This window comes from Podarcis tiliguerta (genome assembly GCF_965153285.1).
Source record: "Podarcis tiliguerta genome assembly, chromosome: 13".
Taxonomy (NCBI): Eukaryota; Metazoa; Chordata; class Lepidosauria; order Squamata; family Lacertidae; genus Podarcis; species Podarcis tiliguerta.
The window spans coordinates 30,264,020-30,286,587 of NC_139546.1; the positions used below are offsets into that span (position 1 = coordinate 30,264,020).

General features: G+C 39.8%; 1 protein-coding gene across 5 annotated transcripts in view; it reads right to left on the reverse strand.

Moving 5' to 3' along the window:
- LOC310663334 (putative serine/threonine-protein kinase SBK3) overlaps positions 1-15,811 on the reverse strand; it is a 30,007-nt gene extending 14,196 nt beyond the window's left edge. The window contains exons 1-2 of one of the 5 annotated variants that reach the window (XM_083411121.1): positions 15,778-15,811; positions 4,127-4,300 (exon numbers count right to left, since the gene is read on the reverse strand). In XM_083411121.1, the coding sequence (XP_083267247.1) occupies positions 4,127-4,300; positions 15,778-15,796 (193 nt within the window). In that variant the 5' untranslated portion in view covers positions 15,797-15,811. Of the gene's footprint in view, positions 1-4,126; positions 4,301-11,043; positions 11,756-11,802; positions 13,653-13,678; positions 13,849-15,777 lie in introns of those variants that run through there. The other 4 variants (XM_083411122.1, XM_083411120.1, XM_083411119.1 and 1 more) reach the window with 4 other exon arrangements.
- Between the last annotated feature and the right edge of the window lie 6,757 nt (positions 15,812-22,568).

Below are 22,568 nucleotides of genomic sequence, written 5' to 3' on the forward strand. Positions count from 1 at the left end.
CAAGATATTTTTTATATTATAATATTTAACATTTTAATGAGAAGACTTTTTCATAACTTGCTTCTTTCAAGGTTGGGATTACTGAGCTCTTTTTACCTTTTGCGTAGCCAGAACTAAGGATCTACTTCTAAATATTTTGTGATTCTGTATTTAATTTTTGATTCTCTATTATAACTTCAGTTAACATAGCCCCTCCTTCCTTTGTTCAAAGAACCACAGGAGAGCCAGCTTGCGGTTCTTTGAACATGAAACTTCTCTTTTGCTCTGAACCTTTTTGTTCTTTAGCCTGAACAAGATATCACTGTAATTAGAAAGCTCTCTTCAGTGTTTTTTAATAGCTTAGCCATTCCAAGATAAACATATCACCTCTCTTGCTTTATAGTTTCCCCTTCTACCATTGTTCCCTTTCAGCTTTCAGCTGTCTCAGGTCAAACGACTGGATAAATTACGCTTTAACCACTATGGCTAGTAGGTGTTGATAGATTTATCCTCTGTGAATATGTTCTAATCCATCTCCCATATCCCAATTATCTTTTTAGCTTTGACAACGTCCCACAGCAACAGGATTCTCCTCCCCTGCAATCTTCTCTTGTTGATGGAGTCTTCCATGCAATTTGACTTTTGCTTTGGGGTTTTTTGGGGGGGTTTAAACATTCCATTGGGAGTAAATTTCAAAAAAAAACACAATTCCATCCCCACTTCTCTGTCCTGTTGTGCTTAAGGCAGAAACCCAATGCCTAACTCAATGGATATACTTTTGCTTGGGCTTCTAAATATGCACAGCCACAAAGGGTTGATTGCAATTAAGGAGGAAAGAGCCTGGTGAACTGCTTCCATCCAGCTCCCAGTGGTGGCCTCCACCTGTCACCACAGCAGCTTCTGAAGGACCATCTTGCCCTGCAGGGAGCAGAGAAGAAGCAGTTGCAACTTCTTCTGAACAGACAGTAATATTTACTGTAAGTGGTTTGTTTTTTTAAAAAAAATATGTTTATTTTAGTAACAATCTAAAGTAAACCTCTTTGTGAGGTTCGCCCGAAAAGTGGAATGTAAATATCTTAAATAAATATGGTTTTTGTTTGTTTGCAAGGAAATTAGACGACATAGGTTATTTAATGAGCATTCATTTTTATTTGTTTTTGGGGAGGTCTGATGACACATCAAAGCAAGTGTTGCCTCACACTTTCCAATGCGTTTCCTGATCACTTTCCTTATAGCAAAAAGTTCGATCTTTGGGGGAAGCAGGTTTGTTGCGCAAGACCTCCCAGTCAACTATAATAAGGCAACCTGAATTTGCTGGTATGTGAATGAATTCCACTGGAAAATAGAGAGTCTGGATTAGTAGTAGTTAGTGTGTTGAACCATGACACAGGAAAATTGATGCTGAGCTGTGAAGCTTGCTGAGTGACTTTCATTGAGTCATTCTCCCCCTGCCTAACCTGCCTCAAAAGGTTGTAGTGAGGATAAAGAAGGGAGTCATGTTTAATACCCTGAGGTCCTTGGAGGAGTGCAGGATAAAAATGCAGTACATAGGAATGCAAACAAACACACACATGGTCAACTGATGATTGAGCATAGTCTCAAGCTATCTATTACCTATTGGAGTTCTCTGAGCCAAGTTTCATCTAGTTTAAGCCATGGACTCTGTTTTAAATGCTGGCACTCAGCCCTTTAAGATGTGAAGTAATCAATTAGAATATTGGCAGATTTCAAACAGGCCTCAATCAGTCCTGATGCATCTGATTTTAGGGACAAGGGCTTTCAAGTTAAGAAGGTGGAATAGCCAAAAAGTCTTCAGCCACAGCACCTCTCTTTTTAGAAATTAATATCTAGTTGTCGTCTTCATATATCATGATTTGGAGATCAAACAAGATGCCTCTATATAAAGATGTAAAACATATGTAAGTCAGAGTGATATTTTTTATTTTACTTTAATGTAAGCCACTGAATCACTTTCATTACAAATAATGTTACAGGGCTGCAGATATTTACAGTATTAACCTATATATTTAGTTATCTATCTAGTTATATATTTATTCAATAATATAAATAATGATAATTGGCAGGGGGAAGACTGCTGAAATGGTACCCACTAGAAAGAGCAAGTTTTAAATTTGCTCTAAAACACTTTTTAAAGTGTTGTACGCATATTTTAATAATTGGGGAGGATGAAAATAAACAGTAGTTCAAATAAAGAGTTACTTTAAAAAAAACACAGCCATTGAACCATTGGGAAAGATAATATTGAAAGAGCTTGAAAGCAGATGTATGTAGTGATAAATCCCTCTGCGAAGTTGCTGTGGGTGCTTTGCTTGTCACCGTCAACCATCACCACTAAAAATGCCATGCTTATTAAACTTGTTGCTGACAAGAGCTCCAGAGAAATCATATGGTTTTCTTGGAAGTTATTTCTAATAGTTTATTTGAATTAGAAATGTAATATGAAAACAAGCTCTATGTTGAGCTGTGGAAAGGAAGATTCCCTCTGTATGCTCCAAGGCCAAACTCTTGCTGCTACTACTATTACTGCTAATAATTATTATGCACCGTCAATTTAAAGGTAAAGGGATCCCTGACCATTAGGTACCTATTTATCTACTTGCACTTTGACGTGCTTTCGAACTGCTAGGTTGGCAGGAGCAGGGACCGAGGAATGGGAGCTCACCCCATTGCGGGGATTCAAACCGCCGACCTTCTGATCAGCAAGTCCTAGGCTCTGTGGTTTAACCCACAGCGCCACCCGGGTCCTTCACCGTCAATTTACAAGAAAGAAAAAACAATTATCAGGTCTCTGCCTCAGGGAGTTTACAAGATATCTTTTTATTGTTGAAGAGACAATAAAAGTATAGAAATAAAGGCTGAGAGATAAAGGTAGCATGTGTGAAATATATTTGCACTGCCATATACTTTACCAATTTGTGATATTTAAAAGAATATTTATGATATTCCTGCATTACGGTGACCGTTGCAGAGAGAGGGAGTGTTTAAATGACCATTGAATTGAACTGATTTATTATGATCACAGACCAGAAATATAAAAGACCATTAAACATAGCAACCAATTCATTCAGTGGAACTTTGAAATTATTCTGTTTAAATTACAGTTCAGATGCTGTTTGGGGCTGGAGCTCTAAAAGCCCTGTTTTGATCATACTTGTGAGACTGAAAGCACCAATATTCTTAATCAGTTGAAATTTAGAATTTAGAACTTGCATTTAATTTACTTATTTAAAATGACACCATCTGTTACCTAATTTTCATACAATCAAATGTTCCCACTGATATGCTGTTACATAGTCAGAGCTTTTATTATTGAACTCAGTTGCAGTTTCTTTGAGTAAACATGCATTTGTTTTGGCCACAGAGCTGTATCTGTATAAAACGCTGGAGAAGTCATTTGAACAAATGTAGATTGCAAGAACGGTTGATGAAACATCACTTCTGGGAAGCTCCAAAGGTTTTCCACAGTGTAATCACGATTATCTCTGCCATGCACAGAATGTGAGAACATATATGAACACACTGAAATGCATGATCAATGTGTTCTGCAACACTTACAGAATTATGAGCCATTTGCAAACCATTTACACTGGTGAGAAAGCAGTAGGGGAAAAGGCACCACAAAAGCACCATGCAAATATTTTCTACAGGAATAGTCTTTCTTGCAGGAAATGCAAAGACACATTTGTGTCCACATTTACCCTACAACTTCAAACATGAATAGCACTGAATTAATCCTGAATTATGTCTATTTAAATGTACTACCAGAGGATGTTATTCTGGGATTGGTGCTGTTCATGCATCTAAGTCTTTTCCAGCATTCAGATGGTTACATCGGCATAAAAATACTAGCTCATAATTCCCTCACCCTTAATTTAATCCAGTTTTACGCTTTCTGCAGAAAAATCTGATAAACTAAAATAGGCCTAACTTTTGCTAGTGATATCTGAAGAACTTGTCTGAGATATTAAGCCTCCGCAAGCACTCTGAGAATATGCAATTTGTTGAGTTCCACAAAACAATTTACTGCTAGATCTAAAGCCCTGTGCAACTGAAACATTTGCAAGCTCATGCTGGTTTTACCTCATGGACTGGCAGGTATATGTTCCCCTTGTATCCTAGAGCTTACCTTGATCTGGAAGGCACTTCTGAGCTGGTGCTGTAGAAGTCTTTTGTGGAAACACAACAACAGACCATTCTCTTGTTGTTGCTTGTTTCTCGTGTCCTATGGCATCAATCTGCCCAGGTGTCATCGTTTCTGGTGCCGGCTGAGCTGTTTCCTCTCTGGCCCAAGCTGTGTACACTGGGTGGGCAGAGCGTTGCAAAACAGTCAGATTTTTGCTCTGCTCAGCCTGTCAGTTGTGCCTGTGAGAGCTGGCTCATTCTAATCTCTCCCACTGTGAGAAGAAGGCAACATGTGTCACAGGCTCAGACACAAGCCGGGCAGGCTTCCAAAGTTAGGCAGGGGAAGCAAAGGGAGAGCAGTGAGGTGATGGCAACAATTCACGGTGCCAGAACTAACTCCAAGCTCATCACCTGTGTGGGCAATGAGAGGCTGGGTATTGCTCAGGCCCAGGACCCTCAGCCCAAAGAGGTGAGCAGCCCAGGTAGAGAGATGAACTTCTGGCAATGGGGATGAAGGTAGACAGGTATGGGGATAAAAATAAAACAATTTTAGTGATGAAATATTACAAATTAACTTCACACCCAGAGGATATAAGTCTGGGTTTGAATGAATTCACACACATTCACATAGTGATTGTAAAATCATATGGTGGCTTCTACTGTATTTGTAAAAGAGCCACCATAGATCAGATTGAATGGCCAGATCTGATACATCATCTCCTATGCAGTACTTTAACTGGAAGCCTTTCAAACATTCAGTATTAAATGATGTCATTAAATGATATGTAAACATCAAATAATGAATTCTTGTGTGAATCACTCACTATCTGTGACATTTTCTAGGCTCACCACCATAAGAAGTTGTACATGTTCAGTTTCCATTTTTGAGGTCCACGGACAAGGTGCTTATAGCTGTACCTCTTAAACTTACCGGTACTTATTTTTTTAAAAAATAAGAAACAAAAATAAACAAAATAAATAAAAATAAATCTTGGTAGTGGCACCCGCCCTGTGGAATGTCCTCCCATCAGATGGCAAAGAAATAAACAACTATCTGACTTTTAGAAGACATCTGAAGGCAACCCTCTTTAGGGAAGTTTTTAAAGTTTTATTGTGTTTTTAATATTCTGTTTGGAGCCTCCCAGAGTGGCTGGGGAGACCCAGCCAGATGGGCGGGGTATAAATTATTATTATTATTAAAAAATATCAGAGCTGTTTTCAACAATTAGGTTTTAAAATCATATGGTAGTATCCATATAAAAATGTGAAAATCAGTAATGAGCAAACTGTTATGGAAATATGTGTTCTTAATAGCCTGCAAAAACTTGACAGAAAAGAAATGTTTTTGGCAGGCGTTTAAAAGTTGAAACAGAAGGCAGCTGCTGAATCTCTGTTGACAATACTATTCCATTCCGCAATACTGGGCTGATGGCACAAGGGACTCAGTTTCTTGTCATCAAGCGAGTCTCAACAACTCAAGAAACCAACAACGTACCTGCAGATTATCTATGTAATTGAGCTGCGATGTAAGAGTTCAGGCAGCCGAGGTACCCTAGACCTCGTGTAAGTCTTTCAGGGCTTTATAAATTAATGCAAGGACCTTGGATTCACAGTAGATGGGGAGAAAGTACCTATGTTTTAACAATGGTGTCAATGAGCCACTTGCTCATCATGGCTAATATGAGTTAAATGGCGATGCTGATTGGGAAGTGGGCAGTTCTAGGCATAGTGATGGAGGATTGGGTGACTGCTACTTTGAAATAGGTAGTGGTACAGCTACTTCTTAATATTTTTTTCCTGAATCCTAAGTCACTTAAAAATGACTATCTGGTCACAAATACCCCCTTTGGGGGCAAGGTGCTGTGTAGGTGGTATTTAACTTCTGGCAGCTCCAGGCATTTTTGGAGGAAATTGATTATTTGGAGCCATATATCAGTCTGGGCCAAGCTTTGGGATAGAATTTGCTTTTGTCAGGATAGAAGACCTTTATTCTTGCTGGATTTGTCAGTGGTTTTTGATACCATTGACTATTGTATCCTTCTAGACCAATTCTGTGACATGCGGAATCATGGACACTGTTTCACAATAGTTCCATTGCTTCCTGAAAGGTTAGTTTCAGAAAGTGGTATTGGGTGACTATACCATAGCCTTCTGACAATTACACCATGCAGCAACTATGCCTCTAGCTCTGGGCTTTACTTAAATATGCAAAAAAGGAGTAAATATTTGTATAGAGAAAAGTTATCAAACTAGAGGATGGTGACAAACACATCTCTTTAAATGTGAACCTGCCCCAATCAAACATAAAGGAGTTGAAGACTGATTGGAAGAGCAAAGGAGATTTCAGAGCAGAGGTGAATCCCTCTTGACTGGACTCCAGTATTGGAAGTAAGCCCAGATTGGACATAGTATCTGAGGAATGGGCTGCAATTAGGCAAGCAGTTGATGGGGGGGGGGGTAGAGATCCTCACAAGAATCAATTACCGATGTGATTGGGGCAGATCTGCATTTAAAGAGGCTGAATTGCCATTATATATTTAGTTATTTTGGGAAATGTTGGTCTGACTCTGAAAGTGCCTTACTGAAAATCACATCTACTTCACCCTGTAGTTAGCTAGCCCATCTTAGTTCAATACTCCTTAAACCACATAACGCTTTATCAGAAAACTTATATCCTAGGAAAGAAAGTTGGATTATCTAACAGAAAACCATTCTTATTTGTAAAAGATTATTTTGTCCATATATATGAGCTGCTTCTGAGAAACTCAAATTGTGTTACAGTGAGAGGACTTTGCTTTCTAGATTGATATAGTAATAAGAGACAGCACTGTATAGTGACAACAGACTGGGAGCAAGCAAATATGCAGTTCAGATCTAATTTCAACCACAGATATGCTCTATCTGTGTGGTGGGGCTACTCTGAAAGCACATTGTCCTTTTCTAGTCAAGCAAACAATTTTTTTCTCCAGGCCTGATCTTAGAGGGAGCAGACTGTTCTGTGGAACTGCAGCAGAAGTTGGCAACGCACAACACTGATTGACTGGTACCTATGAAACTCCTAATTCATGACATATAGCTATGGGTGTGCAATACACTAGATATTCCTGCTTAACTACTTACACCTGAAGATTCTATATGTGTCAGGAGTGGGTAGCTAAACTGCCACCTTCCAGATGTTGTTGGACTCCAGTTCCTGTCAGCCCTAGCCAGCATAGTCAGGGATAATGGAAGTTGTGCTCTAGCAACATCTATAAGCGTTCTTGAAAGACAGCATACTTAATGTTACTGATATTTCTCAGCAATACATATAAGGGAGTGAGCAATGAGTTCACAGTGAGCAATGGTAAGGCCCAAATCACTGGTCTACATTAACTGGCAGCATTAAAACAAGTCCCAGAACCCTTAGTAATATGCAGTTTATTTGGCAGACAAGTTGGCATTGAGAGTGCTCCCTTGAGATAGAAAATGGAAAACCACTATGATACAACACTGAATATTAATACTATCAGATTTTAAATACCAGTGCATGTCATCTATCAAATTATCTTTTTTTAAAAAATGATATTTTTTTATTTTAACAATCAATGAACAGACAATACAAACAAACAAATACAAAAAAGAAAATAAAAACAACACATACAGACAATATGAAATACAGTGTACAAGAAAAAGTAAAGAAGAAAGTTAAAAACAATCATTGTGTCTTTGCATTATTTAACATTAACCTGGGTCTGCGACTTCCCCAGACCTTCCCACTATGTATTCTAGATCTTATATTCTGACAGTAAATTCTTTCCCTCTGGCATATCTTTAGTTCAAATTAATCTTGATATCTTAACATAATTACATTTCCATATGTCTAAAACATTAGTCTTTCTTAATCATTAAATTTTTATGCTAATATTCTTTTAAATTCAGTCTGATGTCCTCAAACATTCTTTATCTTATAATGTTTCTGTAGATAGTCTTTAAACTTCCTCCAATCTTCCTTCACCGTCTCTTCTCCCTGGTCTCTGATTCTGCCAGTCATTTCTGCTAGTTCCATATAGTCAATAACCTTCATCTGCCATTCTTCCAGCGTGGGTAGTTCTCGCGTCTTCCAATACTGTGCGATGAGTATTCTTGCTGCTGTTGTGGCGTACATAAAAAATGTCCTGTCCTTCACCTGAACCTGTTGGTTGACCATACCCAGGAGAAAGGCTTCTGGGTTCTTTCGAAATGTGTATTTAAACACTTTTTTCAATTCATTGTAAATCATCTCCCAGAAGGACTTAATCCTTGGGCACGTCCACCAAAGGTGAAAAAAAAGTGCCTTCAGATTCTTTACATTTCCAACATTTATTATCAGGCATATGATAAATTTTTGCTAGCTTGACTGGTGTCATGTACCATCTGTAAATCATTTTCATTATATTCTCTCTTAAGGCATTACATGCCGTAAACTTTATTCCAGTGGTCCATAACCGTTCCCAGTCAGCAAACATTATATTATGACCAACATCTTGTGCCCACCAAATTATCACTCATCAGATATCAGATACTGAAATCAATATGTGCCAAATATAGATAACAAATATCAGGAGAATATTCAACATATATTTGATTACAGAGAATATTTGACATCAAAATACACAAAAGAGAATTGTCAGGAACAAGTACTGTATGTTTCAGTCCAGAAATGGGAACTGGCAGTGATTACTTGGTAATGAGGGGAAAGTAGTCACATATGCCAAGGCACTCTCTTATTTACCATTTACATGTCCCATAACTGGTGCAATGACTTTGACCACTGGGGAAAGCATTGGCTGGATCTGAACCAGAGTCCAAGGAAAGAAAACCAAATGTTCTCCAAATAAATAGCTAATGAACCTGGCGTTTGCCCAGCATAATCCAAGCAGAGGCAAGGAGTGAAAGCAAAGGTCAGGATGTGGTGTCTGAGTTAACTCTGCAAAAATGATGGGGCTAAGAGCCAACCCCCTAGTGCGACCTATTCTGTGGCCCCTTGAGATATTTGTGGTGAGAGGGGATCATCCCATAAACCCGCCTTGTAACATTAGGCCAGCCCAGCCCAGCAGCTGCCTCAACTATTTACAATGGCTGGCTGAGGTCCTGCTCATTTGCGGCTTTGGGACATGCCCTACTTTACAAGGTAGTCTAGCTGCTTCTCCCTTTTACAAGCAAAAATAAGAAAAATGTTTGCACCAAGAATTAGAAGCCTTAAATTTTTTTGCAATAAAACAAAGACATCAGTTTAACCTTCTGGAAAATGTGTGCCAAGTTCCTGCCTGTTGCTTACTTCTAGTTTTCTTTCTAATTACCGGTATGTGGTTAAAGAGACCAGGTTCATGTGCTCAGGTTTGTATGTATAGCTAATCATTTTCATTGAAGGACTAAACAAAGCCAGCAACAGAGAATTAGAAATTAAAACCTATTCTGCATGCTTAGATTCTAGATAGGGAATTTGAGTTTGGAGAGAAGCTGCAGCCTCTGACCTAGATGGAGATGTGATGTTTGTGGTTACTTGTGGGCAAGAAAGCAGAGAGTCCTATGATAGCCCCTTAAAATCTGACTGATTTATGGGATTTAGTAGGTAATGCTTGTTTCATCAGATGCATCTGATTCATAAATATGATGAAGGAGAACACTTTGTCCATGCTCATTTTTCAATATTACTTAACATGTTCTAAGGTACGCCATGTAATTCAAAACAAGTGCTAAATCTGGGCCTTGATGAGTCCAACCTCATCAAGTAGGTCAAAAAAGGGTGCCTATTCTGACAGATTTTACAGTGTCACTGCAAATTCCATGGTTTCACATTTCAGTTGCTTTCATCATCATCATTATTTTTATGGTTAAAAGATGTATATAAACCCTTCCCAAAGGCTGGCCCAGGACCTGCTGTTGTACCTTTAACAGGAATTTGACATGCAGATGTTAGCGGGTAAATGCTGATTTCCGTGCTGTGAAAAGTTTCATCTGATTATTCCTGCACACTTAACAGCTATCAAACACAAAAGGGTAGGCTATCATCTTCCACTAGGCACAATCTCCGTGCTGCCTCTGAATACTAGTCACTGGTGAACAACAGTAGGAGATGGCTGTTACCCTCATGTTCTACATGTGGGCTTCCCAAAGGCACCTGTGGGAAAGAGAATGCTGGACTAAAGTTCCATCTAGTCCAGCATCCTGTTTTCACAGTGGACAACCAGCTGCCACTTAAATAGTAATTGTAATTAAATTACTATTAATTTCACAGAACATTCAAATAGTGATCAAATAGCACAGGTTATAAGTCTGTTATGTTATGACACGCTGATCTCTGTGTTGAGACACAATTGCCTGTGGGCCTCAGAGCTGAAGGGGCTATGGTTATGCCAATGGTCAGGGAACAACAGGTTACTGGGAGGCTGCACTCTTTGCCTTCCGAAAGAACATCAATGGAAAAGGGGACCATCCTAGCTCCATCCATCGTCCAGAGAAGGAGCAGCTGCAAAGGACTTGCTTCTGTCCTCTCTACCAGAAAGTGACACTTGGGGGGGAAATTGCCTGCTGCTCTCGGACTTCAAGAGGTGAGGCGAAAGAACACACTGGACCCAGTCATCGTCCAAAGGAAAAAGAGCCACTAACTTTAATTAGAGGCAAAACACTGGCAAGGGAAGATGAGCCTGGCCCAAACTAGATATAAATGCTTTTAGCCCTGTGCTTTGTTCTGGCCTTGAGGGAGTGATTTCTCTTCTCTGCCTTTTCTTTCCACTCCCTTCCCTTGTGTGTCTTTCTAGTTTGCAAGCCTAGTAGCAGCACCTCTCTCTTTATTGCTTTGGGAGACAATAACTGTCTGAAAAGTAAGGTGAAAGTAATTAAAGGGTTTTTGAAATGGATTCCCAGAGAGACCAAATGCCATGTTACACTGCTATTATCTACCTTTCCATGGCGACATCATGCGATCACCACTTTTCCCATAGGGGAAATGTTCCAGTCTCCAAGGAGCATGCCACAGCTGTTGCTGCCGCCATGGTGTCAGCTGCAAGCAATGCATCCTTGGAGGCCAGATCTGCTGCCCCTTATGGATCCTGTGCTGTCTGAGACAGATGCCTCCTGGATGAGCTAAGCCTTGCTGGCACATGTGTCTCAAGTTGACTATAGAAAACTCATTGTGTCCTTTGCACACTGAAGGGCTCTGGAACATTCAGGTTTTAACAGTCATGATGCTATTTTCTGTATGTTTGTTTCTCAGCTCTGCCCAATGAGCACACATCTGTTCAGATGTTTTTGTTGTATCTTTTGTATAATTAAACTTAAATCAAACAAACAAAAAACCCAACAGTTTATCTACTTGGTGCCTTGAGTATCCTCTCCTTTGCTTTTGGTATTTTCCTGCCAATTTTATACTTCAGTTTTCTGTTTATAAGCCGCCTGAATTCCCTCAGTTCCCTTCACTGTAGTGTACAAACTGTCTATCATTAGCATTTCTGTGCTCATTTAGAGTTTCATATTTTTCCTCCATCTTTTAAAAATCTTCCCATTTTATTTTTCCCCTCACACCTCTTTATGGCATTCCTTTGGTCTGTTATTAATAACTTGAGGGTTGTTTCCGCTTTGTTTTATGTTCCTGCCTTTTATTGGTAGGGTGGGTGGGTATGCATTGAAATAGATTTGGTTATACATTTCAGGAATACTTACATGATTTTTTTCTCCTCATGCCTCATTTTGTTTCCTTTCTGTTTCCTTTTACTTCCTTCTGTTTCCTTTCACTATATTATATGAACCATCGACAACTGCTCATATTTTTCTATGCTTGGCAAATTACGTTTATTTTGAAAAACATTCATAAATATGTTCCCCACAAATAAATGCCCCACTCCCAAATCTTTATGCTAGTTTTGATCAGAATATCATCAGTGTCTGTTAACTAGACTTGAACTGAGCACTTTTTGTCCTTTTCTATCCCTGGGTTTGTTTTATTTATATTTTATTTAACAAAATGTGTAGACAGCTTAATAAAAAAAGAAAAACAATCTAAACTGCTAATGCAAAACAGTATGAAATGCATATAAAATCAACAAAGTCTAAAAACAAATATAAATAATGAAATTGTTTTTTTGATGATGTTACTGTGGAATAGTGAACTATGTGAACACCTTTCCATGTTTTTTAAAAAATACCCCCATGGGTAGGGGGTGTAAAAAAAATACCTGAGATGCCAGTACTCATATATTGATAAAAATGCTGTGGGTACTGCCACAAAATGGTTGCCATGGTACTGTGAGTAGAGTACCAAAATATCCTGCTGCTCCCTTTTCCTGAAATTATTGTGTGATTTTTCTCAATTCTTAATTATTAATTTTCTTCAGTTTATACTCTACTATCAATACTTTCCCCCTTCACATATTTTTTATTTATGCAGTTGCATTCATTTATTTATTTTATCCAGTCTGGTTTTCTACAATTTCTCTCCCAACTTTAAACAACTACTACTCTCAAAATACTCTCCAGATGTAGTTTTCAAAGTGCCAGTGCCTAGTTCTCTTATTTTTCTTCTTTCCTGAGATGTACAATGGTTTCAACTATTTTCCAAATTCTGTCTCTCATTAGTCATTCTTCCTTGTGCAGTTACTTTCTGAAATTATGTTTTCCTCGTGTTAGAAGCTGGATGGAAGTTCAGTGTGTAACGCTCTTTCTCTCATAAAATCTACAATGGCTCTGAGGAGGTAGTTGCAGTTTTTCAAATCAACTGTTGTTTATTTCAACTGTCACCAACTGCCGCTTCCTCCCCTTTCATAACTGTCAAGGCTTTTTAGTGTTTCTAGAATTTGTTTCCTATAGGAGAGTTCCCACCCCTCATCACTCTTTTGAAACTTTTGTCCCCTTTTGTCTTTGTCATTTTCTTTTTTTAACAAAGCACGGGACCGCTAAGTTTGCCATTTATAGGGATGATGATTACTATCCCGAATGGCTCAGGCACCATATGAAAGTTAAAACAAAGAAGCAAATGGTGTCCACAAGTTTCAAATCCAGTAAAATGCCTCAAAAGAATAGACACAATATGATTCTGTTGTTTCACATTAATTAAACAACACCAAAAAATCCTACCCTCAATCCAGATTGTACAAACAAAAGAACAGCACAGAAGAGAGAATCCTGTGAACATACCTTTCTCTACTTTATAGGGGGCAGATATTATTATTAATTAATTAATTAACCCTATGAAATTTTCTTGGTAACGAACAGGAAGCATTTTTTTAATGCAATACTGAGCCTAAGGTTGCAACCCTTTTTTTTATGACCAGGTTTAGCTTTCCCTGACATTCTTCTTAATGGAAAGGAAAAGTTTTGATTTTTGCATGTCATTCAGTGGGTAATCCACATCATTTACATAAAAGGTTTTTTTTTTAATACTGCCTTTCCATTGTCAGGGCACTTCATAAAGTAGTACTGAAATACAGTAAGAAATAAAGTAACGGCCTAGAATTTCAAATAATTTCAAGTGCTTCTCTAATGATTTTCAGGGTCTGCCTGTCCCTCAGCCTGCTACATAAAATGATTCACCACGACCTACCAGAATTCCTGAACCTTTGAGGGCAACACTTCTGTCTGCGTAAATATGTGTACTTTTAGAAGGAAGGTTGGGTATGAATCAATAGAATTAAATAAATGTATGCTTTGGCAAAATTCTAGGAAAAACAGCAGGACATCTATACATTACTTTTTCTAATGGTCTTTCCTGAATTCTGTGGAGGAATTGTAACTTGTATTGCCTTTCTTACCAACTTGAATATTTGATTGACTGTATATATTTATATATCAATCGTTCATCTCCTCCCAATAAATATCAGAACTTTAAGAACACATGAAGAGCCTATCTAGTCCGGGATTGTTTTCACAGTGGCAACCAGATGCCTATGGGAAGCGTGCAAGTAGCTTATGAGAGCAACATCACTCTCCCACTCCTTATCCCCAGCAACTGATATTCAGAGCACACGGCTTCTAATCCTGGAGGTAATATAGCTGTTAAAACTAGGAGCCAGTGATCGTTTTATCCTCTGTGACTTTGCCTATTTGCTCTCCAAAGCTCCTTTTATAGACTTGTTTGTGGTGACAATCTCGGTCTTCTGGCAAATCTTCAAGCAGTCCTCTTACAGTCAGCGACTACTTTTTCCACGTGTCTTCATTTGCGCAGTTGTATCTCATTTTATTTGTTCTTCAAAGTCCACTTTTTTAAATCCATTTTTCCCTTTCCCCTTCAATTCAGGTGCTTCCATAGTTGTCCTCCATTCCTCTGTCTTACCTTTTTTTAAAAAAAAAAAAATCCTCCTCAAATCTTGCTTCCAATCTTTCAAACAGCAGAAGGTTTAAAACTATTGTGGCTACCGCTTTTCCAATGCCCTTCACTAGGCAACAACTGCCATCTCCAGGGAAACTAGATCAATAGAGGCGAAAGGGAATCTCAGGGTTTATGGGCAGATGACAGACCTCTTTCCCTGCAATGTTTTGCATTCCATTTCATCACTATTTGATTTACATTGTAGGCAAGGCATTTCAAGAGAGCAAGGTATTCAAATCAAATGTCATCATTCGCCAATGATGAGATGGTTATGAGCTAATCACTTAACGCATGCCATCATTTCGGTCTAGTAAAAATCCTTGAACGGTTCTCTTTGTGCTTTTAAAAATTCCACAGCTGCTGAAAGACTTTCTTAGTACGCAACTGCTTGGCTTATGCATCTGGAACCAAGCTTAAGCACTCCTTTTCATGGTTACTTAAAAATTGGAACAGCTGGGAAGGGAAGCTTGGGGGGGGGCTTTAAGCTTTGAAGCAAGAATTACAAAAATAGTCAGGCATTAGCACCACAGCAATGAGCCACAGTGATTTTAAATGGTCATTTTAAAATAGTGATAATGCTTGAAAAACACTGACACTGAATACATGGCTTTTGTATTTATACAGTAAATAAAGCAGGTTTGTGCCATTAAATCCAAACACTCTGTTTTTAATGTAATTGCATAGCCTGTGCTTTACAGTTCACCTCATTCTAGTCTTTATGTGGATAGGGGTTTTGCTCACAAGATTAATTGCTGAAACCTGTTTACAAGAAGAGGTCAGTGGTTTGGATCCTATGCACATTTATAGAACTGAACTGAAAATGTCGATTGAAGTCTATATAGGATTTAAGGCATGACTAATGCATCCCATTGCTTTCAGTGGGACCTAAATGCAACTAAGGGCTTATCCACACTTACCTTTGCTCTGCTCTTTCCAGGTACCATCTGCGCTTTAAAACTCCATTTTCCAAGTGACCCCCACTTGTTTTACTCTGGAGCCTTCCCTATGAAAACCCTCTCCTTCAAGCTTAATTGGAACAAATGGCAATCCTTTGAAAACTCAAATTGACAACTGTGACAATTGAGCACCAAAGAGCAGTTTTCACAGTGAAAGCTCTGGCGCAAAAAGAAAGGAAGGAAAGTGGAGCTTTTAAGCACAGATAAGTGTGGAGAAGCCCTTTGTCTGGATCCAACTCAACATCCATAAGAGAGGGATGTGGAAGTATGTGCTTGTGTCATAAGATCCATCCTTTTTCACAGTAAAGGTCAGCAGAATAAAGTCAGGGCTGTTTTGCAGGAATGCATCACCCTGTTGTAAAGCACATTTGTATGTACCTTGTGCATTCTTTTGCATGTTTTCTGCCTACAGGATAATGAAATGAGTTATGCTTCCCATTTCATGTATTTGATGTAATGATAGCAAACAGATACAGGAAATCTTGGAATGCATTAAGTGATTTTCTTCCATGCAAGTTCCATGTTGAATCTTATACCACTTGCTTTGAAAGCAGGAAGCACAGCTCATGCTTCCTGTCCCACTTTTAGCAGGTAAATTAAGCAGATATTGTTCTACATAAATGCTCCCTTGTTCTTTGTCCCATGTAAAAGGCACTACCATTGGCAAATTCCAGGCTCTGTCTAGGGATCATGGGTTTGTGCCTTAAGAAGAGCACCTCCTGGAGGGGACTGAGTGTTGCGGCTGGAACAGTTAATCTGCATTCAGAACAGGGCTATGTTGAGATAATGACTGTTATGTTTATGTAACTGTTTCCTTCAGTGCTAGGTGTGACTAGCAAAGGGACTGAGGTGCCATGCATAGATTCCACCCACACACCCATGTCTTGGCTGTGATGAGAGGACCCAGGTGAACTGTTAGGAATCTACAAGTGTGCGAACACACCCACATACATTTAAATCTACTAGTCGCTTCAAAGTTCAGAAGAAAATGTTCTTTGTTTGGAAGTGAGAAAATGAAGCTGCCAGCCAAGGCCTGAGAGCCTACATAACCCCTTCCCAGTTACATGTCTAATCAATGGTGACTGAAGGAGTACAGCCTTTAGAGTTGTGCAGAAGAGAGGATTTCAGCAGGTGCAGATTTTTTCACACCTGTACACCTGGGCAAAATATGCAGTTCCTAAATGATAATCAAGCTCCTTGTTCACCTTTGCTTCTGGTCATCCATGCACTGATGGATCCCCATGCTAACCCACCAACTCCTGTTCACATCTGGACTTGTCAGGGATGGAAATTTCCTGGGGTCTATTTCTGGAGGCCATGCTCTGTCAACAGCTCTTTGGCAGCACATGGAGTTTGTGTCCTGCCAGGAGAGTATTATTGTATTGAGCTGAGTTGTTTAATGTCAAAAAGAGGAGGCACCTAGTTTTTACGGGCAAAGCACCCCAACAACAGACATTGATAGTTCCACTGAGACCCACCCCCAGAGGGCAGAAAGGGCGGTAAGGTGGATAGACTGTAGTGTGGCTTATTTTGGTAGCCAGATGGAAAGGAGGGAAGGATTTCTGTCCCTTTCACAGAAGTGGGGAAAAGGGAATTTGGTCATGCCAGGATTAAGAAAAGCTGTACATTATGAAAATTTCACTTCTACATAGCTGCTTTTCAGTTAATTATTCTATCTTGGAAAAGCATGGGACACAAAAGTAATAAATAAATATATAAACTTGGCTTTTGCACAGGACTGGATATAAAGACAATACAGAGAGCACAGTTTTATCAAATTAAGTGGACAATTGCTTTTTTTAAAAAATAAAAAAGTCATATACAGTGAAAGTCAAACACAGTCACATATTACTTCAAAGAGAAAATTTCTCTTTTGAAAACTGGATTTGTAAAAAGAAAGTTGAAAGAGAAAGTAAACAGGGTCAAACCTCCCCAGAATTCTTGTGGGTTCTTCAAAACTGAAATAAACCGAAGTTCAGCCAGAATGTAGCACCAAGGCCAAGAGGACGTCAGCTTGGTTAACAAGCAAAATCAAAGAAGGTATTAGAGGAAAGAAATAATAGAACCATAGAATTCTAGAGTTGGAAGGGATCCCGAGATTCATTTGGTCCAACAACTTCCCTACAAGGAAATATTACATATTTGGGACTCTGGTTTAGGAAAAAGATGAATGGGGGTGGGGGAGCATGGTATAAGAGTATAAAATTATGCCTTGTGTGAAGAAAGTGGATAGAGGGGGGATTTTCCTCCATTTCTCGTGATACTAGAATCTGATGTCATCCAGTGAAGCTGAATGTTTCAAGATCCAGGAAAGGCAAAGAAGTACTTCTTCACAGAGTGCATAGTTAAACTATGAAATCTTCTATACGATTTAGTAATGGTATAGACAAATTCATGAAGGATAAGGCTACGAGTAACTACTAGCCATGATGGCTGTGCACAACATCTAGTATCAGGCACTGTGTCTCTGAATGCTGGGGAGCACAAGCAAGGATAGTGCTCTTGCACTCATGTACTACTTGTAGGGTTATCATGGGTCCAGGGCTGGTCACTAAAAACAGAATACTGGACAGATGGGTCTTTCATCTAATCCAGCAGGTTCCTTCATATATTCTTATGCTCCTTTTGAAGAATTTTTGTTGGAAACCAAGACTCCTGGCTCCTCGCTGTAGCTAAAATGAATATACAGTATATTGGGGTCAGTGGGAAGAGCCATGAGCTGGGAATTCTGATTCCTAACGCCTATAGCAACATCTTTTGAGTTGTGTGAATATGTTTTAGAACTGTAGTAAAGGCACAAAGCTTTGAATAAGCCCATCTGACATTTCAACTTTGGGCATCTACTGATCAGTTTGGAAAAGAAGTCAGACCAGCTGTTCCCCAGATGTTGCATGCCGTGTAGTGGTCAGAAGCAGTGCCTGATATTTTTTTTGGGGGGAGGAGGAATGTCAAATATATTAAGCCCATCTGAAAGTCTATTTTGTAACCTGTCCCAGTTCATTTCTAGAGGTGGGTAAGCCATGGCTCACCAGTGCTTGAGGCTCAGAAAGGTGCATGATTGAAGGCACTCTTCTCTTCTAATCATCACTCTGGCACATAGAAATGGACTTGAAATATTTTGACCTATACTCTAAGCATGCAAGTGGGCATATGGAATGCTTTGTCTCTCATGCCTGGACCTGTTCTGGAGGCATCTTCCTCCAATCTGTCCTCCAACCATCAATCTCATCCTAGTGAGTAAACAAATTAAGCAGGCAGGCAAAGAGAGGCGGCTGCTCGGAAGTCTTTGCGGGTAGATGGCTGCATGCCTGACCTTTCCCTCCGCCAAGCCCAGGTGCTGCTAATGTGGTGTCAAGTATTAATTACCTTCCAAATGAGGCCAGGAGGGTCAGGCTATCTCCCTGCAGCTGGTTCCTCCCAGAGTGAGAGGGAAGCTGAGCAGAAAGGACAGAGGAGAACCCTTCTGGGAGGGCAGAATTTGCAGTTTGAGCTGTAGATTGATTTGTTGGTATAATGTGTTAAAGAGGCAATAAACTCCATAAAGCTTACTATCAAGACAGTGTTATCCCAATAGGCATTCCATGTGTGCCATTTGTCATGAATATTCCTGCCTTGTTAAGAGTGTAACCATAAGCAGGGGTCATAGAATTGTAGAGCTGGAAGGGATCTCAAGGGTCATCAAGTTCAACCTGCAATGCAGGAATCGCAACTCAAGCATCCATGACAGATGGCCATCCAACCTCTGCTTAAAAACCTCCAAGGAAAGAGAGTCCACCACCTCTCATGGGAGTCTGTTCCACTGTCAAATAGCTCTTACTGCCCGAATGTTCCTCTTGATGTTTAGTTGGAATCTCCTTTCTTGTAACTTGAAGCCTTTAGTTTGAGTCCTAGCTTCTGGTGCAGGAGAAAACAAGCTTGCGCCATCCTCCATGTGACGGCCCTTAGGTCAGGGCAGCCCTTGGCAACATTTGACCTCGACAGAGCCTAGTCCCTCCTTCCCAAATCCTGGTGCCTTGCTTATCCAGCTTTGGGAAGACAGCATGAGGGAGGCAGGGGTGTGTGTCAAATTTTGACCTTGCTGCCCCCTCCTTAGCAAAGCTATAGTGTGCAGCCCATGGGTACCATTTTGAAGTACCTTTGTGGCCCATTTGGTATGAATAGCTGGACTGCCCTGCTTTAGATATTTGAAGATGTCTATCAGATCTCCTCTCAGGACTCATCTACACCGCTGCAAATACGTTTTAAATGTGTTGTAAAGTGCAATATACAAATGTGACCCTAAATGGTGACAGTGAACTATGCAAAACTCAAATGTATTTTTCAAAACTTTTTTTAAAAAGCATTTTCACGGGGGTTTTCTATGTGTGTAGATTCCATCTGTCTCCTCTAGACTCTACATGAGTCCTAGAATGTGTTTTCACTGCTGTGGCTCAACCTTGAAATATTTATTAATACTAACAAAGGAGGCTTCTGGAGCATGTGTAGAGTGTACATGAGCTAGCATGCAAGGAAAACCTGTCTACAAATTGCAGGAATGTAGGTCATTTCCTGCGACCTTTCAGCATGCAGAAGATGTGGCATCAATAGCTATGGAGCAGTGGTGGTGCAAGAGGAAAAATGATGGGGGCACAGACAGGGCCAAGTTACAAGGCCCACCCTAAACATATTCTCTGAAGTAAGTCCTATTGGTTTGAGCTGAGTCTTCAATAAGAATGCTTAGGTCTGCAGCTTTAATTTAATCTATTATTAATGTATTAATTGCATGTGGAAAGTGCTTTTCCTTCAAGTAACCAGAGGTATCCGGTAGTGATGGGGAGGTGAGCTACTTGTTGGGGGTTGCTGCCCTTGCTTCCCCTTCGTGCTGCCTTGGGCAGTGGGGAACCTGTATGGCTCATGAAATCCTGCTGATCATGTGAGATTCCTCTCTGGGCTTCTTCTTTTTAAAAAAAGCCTTGCCTTGTTAGATTAGAAATAAAGCCAGTAACCCTATAAGTGTATACACAGTGCTCTTTCTGGTAATAAATAAATAAATAAACAAATTAGGTCCCGCTATTCATATATTGGTAAAAGCATTGTGGGTTCCAGTGCAAAATGGCTGCCGTGGACAGAGAAAATAGAGGTGCTGCTAATCGGTGTCAGTGAGAACTATCACAAAAAAGGCCTAGGTGCACATAAATAAGAACTAAAGAACAAATCTAATATATAAAAATAGATTCAACCATAAAACCAGTAGGAACATGTGCAGCAATAAAATATCAAACCGCATGCAATAATCAGCCTAAAAAAAACCCAACATGAGGAGCATCTTCAGTGACTCACTCAAACGGCCTGGCACTGGCAAGTCTCCTTTTTTATGTAAGAGGCTTGCTGTGTTGTGACAACTACAGAGTTAAAAACAAAGCAACCTGGGCATCAGGGCGGGTCCAAGACATTTTGCTGCCTGAGGTGGAAAATGGCACCCATCTCCGGTCAAGTCAAGATGCATAGTGTCCTAAACTGGCACCTGAGGCAGGAAATCCCACAAATGCCTGTCCCTGGGAATATAATAATAGCAATAATAATAAATTAACATGTAACAATTTTCTGCCCTTCTATCAGAGGTGGTTTTAGGGTAGAGTGACTGGTTTGGCTGCAGGGGGCGCGACAACAATGCTGTAGAATAGAGTGTGAGAGCCCAAAGTCTGCCATCTCTTCCATTATGCTCAAAGTCAGCTTCCTGAGACGAGCATCTCACTCGACCTAACAGCAGGGCTGATACAGGTAGGCATTCTAACATAACATTGTACCCAAAAGAGACAAATAGATGAGTTTACTCTGCAGTCCTGAGTCCTGTTTCCAGTGATAATTAAAACAATATATGAAACCGGGCATTTTACCACATGTTTTGCATGACAACCTAGGTGTGTGCATGCCTAGTTGTCAATACATTTTGCTAATAGAGGCAGAATGAGAAATGGAACCCCCAGTGCAATGCAAGGTATACGGTGGTACCACAGGTTAAGTACTTAATTCGTTCCGGAGGTCCGTACTTAACCTGAAACTGTTCTTAACCTGAAGCACCACTTTAGTTAATGGGGCCTCCCGCTGCCGCCGCGCCGCCAGAGCACGATTTCTGTTCTCATCCTGAAGCAAAGTTCTTAACCTGAAGCACTATTTCTGGGTTAGCGGAGTCTGTAACCTGAAGCGTATGTAACCTGAGGTACCACTGTATAGCACCCAAGATCAGTCAGGTTCTTTTAGGACCTGAGGCAGAAGAAACCATTACATATTGAGAAAGTGGAGCTGGTTGTGAGGGGGAAATTGATTGCAAAAGATTTTAACAGAGTATTGCTGCTTTGGCTGAATAGTCATTGTGTTTATTCACTATACATTTCAGGTTTACAAAGGAAACCATGACTTTATCTTTTACATTTCCTGACCTTTCAGATCTACTGGTTTACTTCTTTTTTTTATTTAAATCCATGTTAACTAAGAATAACAGTTTATGTATATGATGACATGAATGGCAACTTTTCCAACAATCTCACAATATCTTTTTGCTTTGCTATAAATGCCTACAGACCTGCCCCTCCATAATTTAAATACCAATATCATTGATTTATTAATCACCTTCTAAAGAAGCATCTCAAGGCAAGCCACACAGAAGATAATTAAAACATAAAAACTCAAAATATAGCAAAAAAATTAAAATAAAGCAAGTCTAAAACCGTAACAGAGTAGACACATGTGGCAAAGATCCATTTATCCAACTAAATGTGGGTTAGCTTCCTCGTGAGTTGCACTAGATGATCCTCAGGGTCCCTTCCAACTCTACAATTACAGTGGTGCCCCGCAAGACGAATGCCTTGCAAGACGGAAAACCCGCTAGACGAAAGGGTTTTCCGTTTTGGAGGTGCTTCGCAAAATGAATTTGCTATGGGCTTGCTTCGCAAGACGAAAATGTCTTGCAATTCCTGGTGTGTTTTTTTCGCTCCTCACCCCCTTTTTCTAAGGCACTAAGCTGCTAATAGCCTTTTAGCAGCTAATCCGCTAATCCCTTAAGCCTTTAATAGCCGCTAAACCGCTAATCCGCTAATCCGCTAGTGGACTTGCTTCGCAAGACGAAAAAACCGCTAGACGAAGAGACTCACGGAACAGATTCTTTTTGTCTTGCGAGGCACCACTGTATA